This window comes from Arachis hypogaea, chromosome 18 (genome assembly GCF_003086295.3).
Source record: "Arachis hypogaea cultivar Tifrunner chromosome 18, arahy.Tifrunner.gnm2.J5K5, whole genome shotgun sequence".
Taxonomy (NCBI): domain Eukaryota; kingdom Viridiplantae; phylum Streptophyta; class Magnoliopsida; order Fabales; family Fabaceae; genus Arachis; species Arachis hypogaea.
The window spans coordinates 51,928,575-51,938,155 of NC_092053.1; the positions used below are offsets into that span (position 1 = coordinate 51,928,575).

The 9,581-nt window shown below is 34.0% G+C and overlaps 1 protein-coding gene across 1 annotated transcript; it reads left to right on the forward strand.

Moving 5' to 3' along the window:
* Nucleotides 1–7,219: 7,219 nt before the first annotated feature.
* On the forward strand, nt 7,220–9,101 carry LOC112773300 (probable glutathione S-transferase). The gene is made up of 2 exons (XM_025818381.3): nt 7,220–7,661; nt 8,569–9,101. The coding sequence occupies exons 1-2, from the start codon at nt 7,344–7,346 to the stop codon at nt 8,914–8,916; spliced, it is 666 nt and encodes a 221-aa protein (XP_025674166.1). The 5' UTR covers nt 7,220–7,343; the 3' UTR covers nt 8,917–9,101.
* The last annotated feature ends 480 nt before the right edge of the window (nt 9,102–9,581 follow it).

Consider the following 9,581-nt stretch of genomic DNA (forward strand, 5'->3'; position numbering starts at 1 on the left):
TTGTATGATTTGTATGTATATAATATGTATAAGTTACTTGAGTAAGAAGTTTTGTACATGTATATGCTTGTTTTGTTTTATTTGAAAAGTATTCTTTTTCCGGTTTTCAAAAAGAACAGTGATACGATTTCAAGTCAAAGGCTTCTATTTTATTATTAAGTATATGAAGTCGTCATAATACTTCTTAGTATCAGAGTCGTGCAGCCAGAAGCATGACATTCTGATAGTGAGGGTGTTACATTATGGTATCAGAGTCGTTCATCTTGATTAGAGCCTTGGGAATGGACTAACTATGTTTCATTGCATTCTCTGAGTATCTGTCATGTTGTAGGTCTTGTCCAAGTAATAAGAATTAGAGCTTTATGCACATGATTTTCTATCAATTAACACTGTTAGCTTACCGTTGCATATCTGTTGATGTTAAGTCTGGCCAACTTAATGTTGATGACTTATGTGAACGGGAAAGTTAATAGGTAATTATAGGCGAATAGGAATTGATACGTAATAGGTAATGTGAGTCACGTGGTTCGGGGATACTAGAGTTTGCTTTTTGTGCTTGGTTTCGATTTATGATTCTTGTTTATGTTGCTTAGGTTGGCATATTGTTTCTTCTTTACTATTCTCATGGAAGTTCCTTGACTCGGATTCCTTTCTTGAACCATGATTTGATCATTCTCCGACCATATTTTATTATTCGTCTATAACCTTGCTTGATTGTATTCCTGAGAATTTGTTTGAGTCATTCAAAAATATCCGTTTTTATCAATGTTTATCTGCAATGTTTTACCTATCTTTTTATAGACATGTAAAAATAATTTCTATCTAGAATTTTTTTCTTTGAGTATAGCTTGAGTTGTTTCCAACCTTATCATAATTTTCATACGTATTCTTATGTGATTTGGCACCTGGGTATTTTTCAAGACTCTTGAGAGAATATTTTTGCGCATAGCTCAATTAAATTTTATTTTACAAACTTTGCATATTTTATTTTAATTTCGACTGTTTTGATGCAATACCTTATTTAAATTTTTCATATTTCTTTTGGAAAGTGAATTCATTCCTTTTTGAGATTGGAATGTTATGAGACTAAAAGCTGAGCGAACTACAACAAGTATATTTATTAATATTCAATTTTGAAGGTTTCGTATTAACTAAAAAATTAGTTATGATTTTTCAAAGTCAAATTATAAAATTTGATTTTCTGCACTACTCTTAAACAAAGTAGAAATTTTGAAAATTTATAACTAAATCTGTGACGATCGGAATTGCATAGGACCAAGTCTGGATTAAGCTTGGAAATATAAGGTGGTAGATTGGTGAATTTGAAACCTTTCCATTAAGTTTATTAGACTTTTTCAAAAATATTTATGAGCTATCAAAAATGGACGAAAAAATATTGTATGAAATTTGAATTTTTTTGCATTAATTTTTATATAAAATACTCATATCATTGTAATTATTCACTTTGTAACGAGTACAACTAAAATTTTACTAACAACTTTAAATTAAATATTTTTATAAAGTTTCAAAATTTTTTATTATAAGCATTTTTTGTAATTATTGTAAATAATTAAAATTTAAAAATAGTTTAAAAGATGTTATGAGTACTATAAAAATTTGAAATATACTCGTCTCTCTATAGTGCATAAGAACTAGAAAACTATATTCACGATTGTGAGTTCCACCCTCAACAAATATTTAATATAATTTTCTAGTTTTTGTGCACTACAGAGGAACGAGTACATTTTAAATTTTTATAGTACTCATAACATCTTTTAAATTATTTTTAAATTTTATAAATTATTTATAATAATTACAAAAAATGCTTATAATAAAAAATTTCGAAACTTTATAAAAATATTTAATTTAAAGTTGTTAGTAAAATTTTTGTTGTACTCATTACAAAGTAAATAATTATAATGATATGAGTATTTTATATAAAAATGAATGCAACAAAATTCAAATTCCATACAATATTCTTTTGTCCATTTTTAATGGATCATAAATATTTTTTAAAAAATCTGATAAATTTTTGAATAATATTTTTTCAACCCTTATTTATATAGGTTGGAGTCATAATAAATCGAATTGACCAAGCTCTATATATACACGTATCTCCCTTGTAAATCGAATTAGCCTAAATCCAATTACCTTAAAAGAATTTCTTTGCCATGCCAAATCAAATGGAGTCACTGATTTATTACCATGCCTACTAAATTGAATTTATTAACGAGGAGTGCTAGGGGTCAACAATTTTTGTGTTTTGTAACCATCAATTGGTTATTAATAGTGTATTCAATAGTGTGAGATTACATCCAATGATAAGAGATCACTCACTTTTCCTTTGATGATTAAATGTTGACCACAAAATACAAAAGTTGCTGGCCCTAGACCTTTCCTTTATTAATTTCGATTTATTACTATTGACCCTAAATCGATATAAGCGAATTCGATTTACATAAAAATAAGTCTTGAGACATACACATAACACAATTTTATTTGAGAGATATACGCAATTTTGATTTATGTTTGGTTTATTAAAGTGCTTTATCCTATTACTTTGATAATAAAAATTTTAATAACAGTTTAGATAATAATAATAATAATAATAATAATAATAATAATAATAATAATAATAATAAACAGATAAATTATATTATTCATATTATTAACATTATGATTTAGTACGATTTTCGTACGAAAAAAATTAACCCAAAAGAAAATAAAATATACTGCCTATTTTTTAAAAGGAATAAGCAATTGTTGTTGTTAAAGAATAAGCAATTTTTGAAAAGGCAAAAAAAAAAACTCAGGAAATTATTGTTAAAAAAATTGAGATATATAAAGTTTTGTATATATTTAAAATAAATAAATTATCAATTCTTCGTGAATTGACTAATATATAAATTGAGTAGTATATGTGTCATTTTTTAATAATATTTTGAATTCCGAATAAATTTATGAAAAATATAGAATAATGCCCTAAGTTCTTAAAATATTGTTAGTAAAACATTTTAATGATTAACAAAACTCAGCCGTTAAATGAATTTCCAAAGTAATATTATATTTGACTAATCAGTATTTATATTAGACTATTTAACTATGTAGAAAAGTTGATATAAAAATGATAACAAATTAAAAGAATTATTATATTTTTAGTAAATAATAATATTATTATTATGAGTTTTGTTATCAAAACTGTTATTAAAATTGTTATCATCAAAGTAATAATATTTATGATTGTTATCAATATTATAAGTACTAATAATAAGTATTATTATCTCTATGGATATCATTAGTAGTGCAAGTAGTTGTAGCAGTGCTACTAAATGGGTCTATATCTGCACTGCATTCAAAAAATCTTTTCCTAATAACCGGCAAAAACTATCTTGCACAAAAATAAGGCATAAGTGACAAGAAGCTCAACAAAAAAAAAAAAAAAACAATATAGCAGGCTTGTGTCAGGTTGCTTTTTGTTTGTTGGGAGACTTCAATGAGATTTTGCAAGTCAAAGATCGCAAAGGATTGCAGAGTTTATCGGTCTCGACGGAAGAGTTTAAGAGTTGGGTGCAAGACATGCAGTTGATGGATCTCTCACTTACTGATCGAAAGTTTACTTGGTTCAAGGAACAATCTTGTAGCAGAATTGACAGGGTGCTAGTTAATATTGAATGGGTGGAGGAATTTCCTGACATGAGGATGAAGAGTGGTCCAAGGGGATTGTCAGATCACTACCCGTTAATCGTGGAGGATACAAGAGGAAGAGGGGGACCTCGACCATTCAGGAGTCTGGATTTCTGGTTTACCCATGAGGGTTTTCTAAGGACGGTAAAAAATGAATGGCGGACCTTGGGAGGAGGTCCGTTCCTTGGTAAACTCAAGGCCTTGACGATGCCGTTGAGGCAATGGCACAAGGATAACTTTAGTGATATGGAAAATAAACTGACGAAGTTTGAGGCTGAGATCAGGAAGCTGGATGAGCAGGTTAGTGATGGGATCTATGATGGTACCACGGAGGCTAGAAGGAAGGCGCTGGTGAGATTCTGTGAAAAATGGTACATTAGGAAGGAAATTCATTGGAAGCAGATGTCTCGGTCTAAACATGCGAGGGACATGGATAGAAATACTCGGTACTTTCATACTATTGCATCGGCTAGAAGACGAAATAACAGGATTGATGCTCTGATGATTAATGGACAGCTGGTGAGGAATCAGGCAAGAATAAAGCATGCAATTAGGGAATTTTACAAGGAGTTATATCATCAGGAGTATGCACCAAGGATCGGTGTTCGGGATGGGTTGTTGAAGACAATTGGTAGAGATGAGGCAGAGACCTTGGAGGTTTTACCGTCTGCTGAGGAAATTAGGGAGGCAGTTTGGGATTGTGAATCGTCTAAGGCCCCAGGTAGTGATGGATATAATATGAATTTCATCAAGAAATGCTGGGAAGAGATTGGTCCGGAGTTCACGGCGGCGGTAATGGATTTCTTTCAAAGGGCAACGTTGCCATCAGAGGTGAATATAACATGGGTGACACTGGCCCCAAAATTCTTGGGTGCTAAAGAGATTAAGGATTTCAGGCCAATTAGCCTAGTGGAATGTGTGTATAAGGTGATTTCGAAGGTGCTGGTGAGAAGAATGAGGTCAGTTATGCCGGGCTTGGTGGGTGAGACTCAGACTGCATTTGTGAAAGGTAGAAAAATTCATGATGGTGCTCTCATTGCCTGTGAGATAGTGCATTGGCTAAAGGCACGGAGAAGGAAAGCGGCGATCATTAAGTTCGATTTCCATAAAGCGTATGATAGAGTCAGATGGAGCTTCGTGGATATAGTACTACAGAAAATGGATTTTGGACAACGTTGGAGGAATTGGGTGAAGGAGTGTGTCAGCACGGCTACTATGTCTGTTCTGGTGAATGGGTCACCATCCAAGCCGTTCAACATGGAAAGAGGCCTCAGACAAGGGGATCCTCTTTCTCCATTTTTGTTTGTGTTGGTGGTTGATGTGTTGAATAGGATGGTGGGAGAAGCTGTCAGAAACGGACGCATTGAACCGCTACTGGTCGGAGGGGATCATATAGAATTGTCGCACCTACAATTTGCAGATGATACAATATTATTCTGCCCCCGGTGACAGAGACAATAGTCAATTATAGGAGGTTGTTGCGGTGTTTTGAGTTGATGTCGGGGCTGAGCATCAATTTTGAGAAGTCAAGTTTGATATCGGTGAATTGTGAGCAGGAATGGATAGATCTTGCTTGTGGTTTGCTGGGGTGCAAGCAAGCGGTTCTACCTGTTAGGTATCTCGGGATTTCCTTGGGTGCGAATCCTCGGATGGTGAAGACTTGGAAACCGATAATTGATAAGGTGGAAGAAAAACTCAGCCTTTGGAAAGCTAAGGTTCTCACCAAAGTGGGCAAGCTTGTTCTTATTAAATCAGTGTTGAATAGCCTTCCTATCTATTACCTCAGCCTATACAAGATGCCAAAGGCGGTTGCGGATAAGTTGATCGCATTGCAAAGGCGATTTATGTGGTGTAAGGGGGACGGTAATGATGGCATTCCATTGGTTAAGTGGGAGGTGGTTCAGGCACCAAAAGTGGCTGGGGGTTTGGGGGTTGGGGATGCGGTGCTTCGGAACACAACGCTCTTATTTAAATGGTGGTGGCAATTTTCTAAAGAGGAGTGCCCCTTATGGAAAAAGATTGTATGCTCGTGTAACAACCTGAAGCCTGATGTAATGTTAGTAAATCAGAAACTACCGGTTAAAGGAGGGCCCTGGAAGGACATATGTCATTTAAATATAACAGAGCAGAGGATAAGAGACAAAATGCTTACTGGCCTGGCGATGGAGGTAGGGAATGGGAGGAGTACCCTATTTTGGGAAGATAACTGGTTGCAAGGCGGCCCCTTGAAGGTGGCGTTTCCAAGACTATTCTCTATTTCGGATCAGCAAGGATCCATGATAGGGGATTCTGGTGTTTGGGATGGGTTTGAGTGGATATGGAACTTCTTGTGGTGGAGAAAGCTGTTCCAATGGGAGCTGGACCTAGTCCACTAACTTCACGAGAGGTTAAGGCCTGTGAAGTTGTCAGATGGTAAAGATGATAATTTGGTGTGGAAGTTTGATAGAAAATGGGTTTTTTCTACCAAGTCTGTTGTGCAGGTCCTACAATTGGAGTCTCTGTCGGACGAGATAACAAGCTACAGTTTCACTAGTGCAGTTTGGAAAGGAGTAGTACCGCCGAGAATTGAGATTTTTGGGTGGTTTGTGCTTATTGGTATAGTGAATACTAAGGAGAGGTTAAGTAGACTAGGCGTTATTAGGCCCAGTGATAATCTTTGTGTACTATGTAAAAAGGAGATAGAGTCGGTGGAGCATTTATTTCTCCTCTGTGAGCTAACATGGCAGGTGTGGTGCAGTTGGTTGAGGTCGTTTGGGGAGGTGTGGTCTATTCCTGGTACCATAAGGGAATTATTTGAGCGGTGGACCGGTAGATATAAGCGGAAACAAGATCAGAAGAAATGGTTACCAGGGTTCTTTGCAGTGATCTGAAACATTTGGGTGGAACGCAATGCTAGGATTTTAATAATCAGGAAACAAGTATGAATTTCGTCATCAGAAAGACGGTTCAGAGCTACAATGAATGGACCGAGAGTGATTCGTTTGGTGGTTGATGGTGTTGCCGGAAGAAACAGGAGTTTTATGGCTTTTACGAATTGTTTGTGGTTCTTTAGTTGCTCCACATTAGTGTGTTGAGCTTATTTTGTTTCAATAAAAAAAAAAAAATTTATACGAGGGGCCTGGCCATTTTTTCCTGAACCACGCTGCCCTGTCTATACCAAGGGTAGTCTTTGTCCCTTCAGGAGACAGATGTCATTTAAAGACTCATCTAACGAATATATATATATAATCTACACCTAAGAATTAGCCTTAATTAATTTCTTAAGTTTTAGTAACCAAAACATAGCATAGAACTTCGAAAAATCAACTGACTGTAGAATCCTAGCATAGAATATATATATATATAGATATCATAGAATTTACCATCTTGCATTGTAACAACAGGACACCAAAACATACAAAAGGAGCCGGAAGATTTTTATCTGTGGAAGCAGTAGCAAAGTCCGACATATCTATCATCTTATTGGTTATTATTAGCACTCATTGACTTATAAAAGATACAATTTCATATTCCAAAGTTCACGCCATGCATTCACATACATACAGTAATTCCCTTTATAAATCAACATCCTAAGACTAGTAGTGTTTGCAAGTGGAAATAAAACCCTTCTACTTATTCTCACATTGATCAATTCTTAAAATTTGTTCATATTCTTCAATATGGCAATTGATGAGGTGGTTCTGCTTGATTTTTGGTCGAGCCCTTTTGGTTTGAGGGCAAGGATTACACTTGCTGAAAAGGGTATTAAGTATGAGTACAAAGAAGAAGACCTGAGGAATAAGAGCAGTCTTCTCCTTGAGATGAACCCGGTTCACAAGAAAATACCGGTTCTTATCCACAATGGGAAATCTATTTGCGAGTCTCTAAATATTGTTCAATATATTGATGAAGTGTGGAATGATAGATCTCCTTTGTTGCCTTCTGATCCTTATCAAAGAGCTCAGGCTAGATTTTGGGCTGACTATGTTGACAAGAAGGTACCTTTTTTTTCATTATATTGTTGCACTATGGCTAATTCGTAAATACTTTTTATTAAGTAAAAAATATTGTATTAATTGTTAATTAAATAAATTTTAGCTCTTTATTTATTATATTATTATTGGTTCGGAATTAGAGTTTAAAATTTAAGATTTAAAATTTAAAGTTTATAATTTAGGGTTTAGTATTTAAATTTTAGAATTTAAAATTTAAATTCAAAATTTAGGATTTTAATTTTAAGATTTAAACTTTAAAATTTAAAAGTCACCAAAAAAAAAAACTTTAAAATTTAAAGAGTATTAGGGTCCTTATTTTTTTCTAAAGGCATTAACATCCTACACTATATATATAACATAATAATGATTTATCTTCATTATTCATTTTGATTTTTGGTACGCATCATATTCAATCCATTCACACAAGTCAAAATATCTAGACTAATTCAATTCAAATAAAAATTTGACCGAACTAAAATATCTGGCAATGACTAATTATATCTTATTTTGTAGAAATTGCATTTAATTTGGATAATATTAAATAGGTAAAAATGTACATATAGTTGTATCCGTGTGAAGTTGATAGTTGAGAATTGTTAGATAATAATTTAGTCAAACCTGTTAAATTATCTAACCACTTTTAACTTTACATGATTACACTGCATGTAAGTGTTCGTCTATTAAATAATGTATTGTTTTTTTTGTACGTTTATAATTATTTTTATAATGATTTTAATCTTGCGTGATTGATCCATGATCTATCACTACGTAATTTGCAAACATCCTATCTATGTGAAAATAGGCAAAAAGTGTGTTAATACTTATCATTTGCAATTTGTCTGTCATACAGATCTCTTGCATTTATATGATGTAATATATCAAGTGTGTTAATCCTCACAATGTCAAATAGGTTTTCCCTGCTCAGAAGAAGTTAGCTTTTGCGACAAAAGAAGAAAAAGAATCTGCAGAGAAAGAATTCTTGGATGCCCTTAAATTGTTGGAGGAGCAATTGGGTGACAAGGATTATTTTGGAGGAGACAAGTTTGATTTTGTGGACATAGCATTTGCTCCATACTATAGTTTTTTCAAAATCTACGAGATTGTTGGGAACTTCAAAATGGAAGAAGAGTTCCCTAAGATTTGTGCTTGGGCGAAGAGGTGCATGCAAAAGGAAAGTGTTTCCATGTCTCTCCCTGACTCGCAAAAGGTCCTTGGGTTTTTTATGGAGATGAGGAAGAACTTCTTAGGAACAGAGTAGGTTTGAGGACCTAATGGTCATATAACAAGTTTGCTTGCTTCACTTTTCAATTGTTTCTGTAATAACGACCCATAAAAGGTAAATAAAAGTTTATCTAATAAAATTGATGGTTTCAGTGGCTAAGAGAAGGGAGTTGAATCTTAGCCCCCTTTTTGCTTAGTAACACTTGTTGGCCTTTGAATTAACTTCAGGAGACTTTTTGAGTTTTGTCTCGTCCCTAGCCACGAGACTTTTATTTTTGTCTCGTCACTTGGCACGAGATTTTTCTTTTTGTCTCGTCACTTGGCATGAGATAATTTTCAGTTCTAGCCTCTGTGCAGTAGAAACAGAAATGGAGTAGAGAAGAGAGAAAATTACACCCAGATATATCCTGGTTCGGCTGCTAAGTGCAGTGCAGCCTACATCCAGTCTCCATCACAACCATGATAGAATTTCACTATAATCTTCCTGATTACAGACTGTAAAGTGCTAACCCAACTTACAAGGGGATTCCCACAGAATCATGAAATACAACATAGATGAACAAAGGAACTCTAAGACATCTATGGCTTTTTCTTTTAATTTTGCACTCTCTGCCTTTTTCCGCTCTATGGCTTTTTCATACAAACCTCACTGTTTGCCTTTTTTCATGAGACTCAAGACATGACAAAATTAAACAGAAAAAT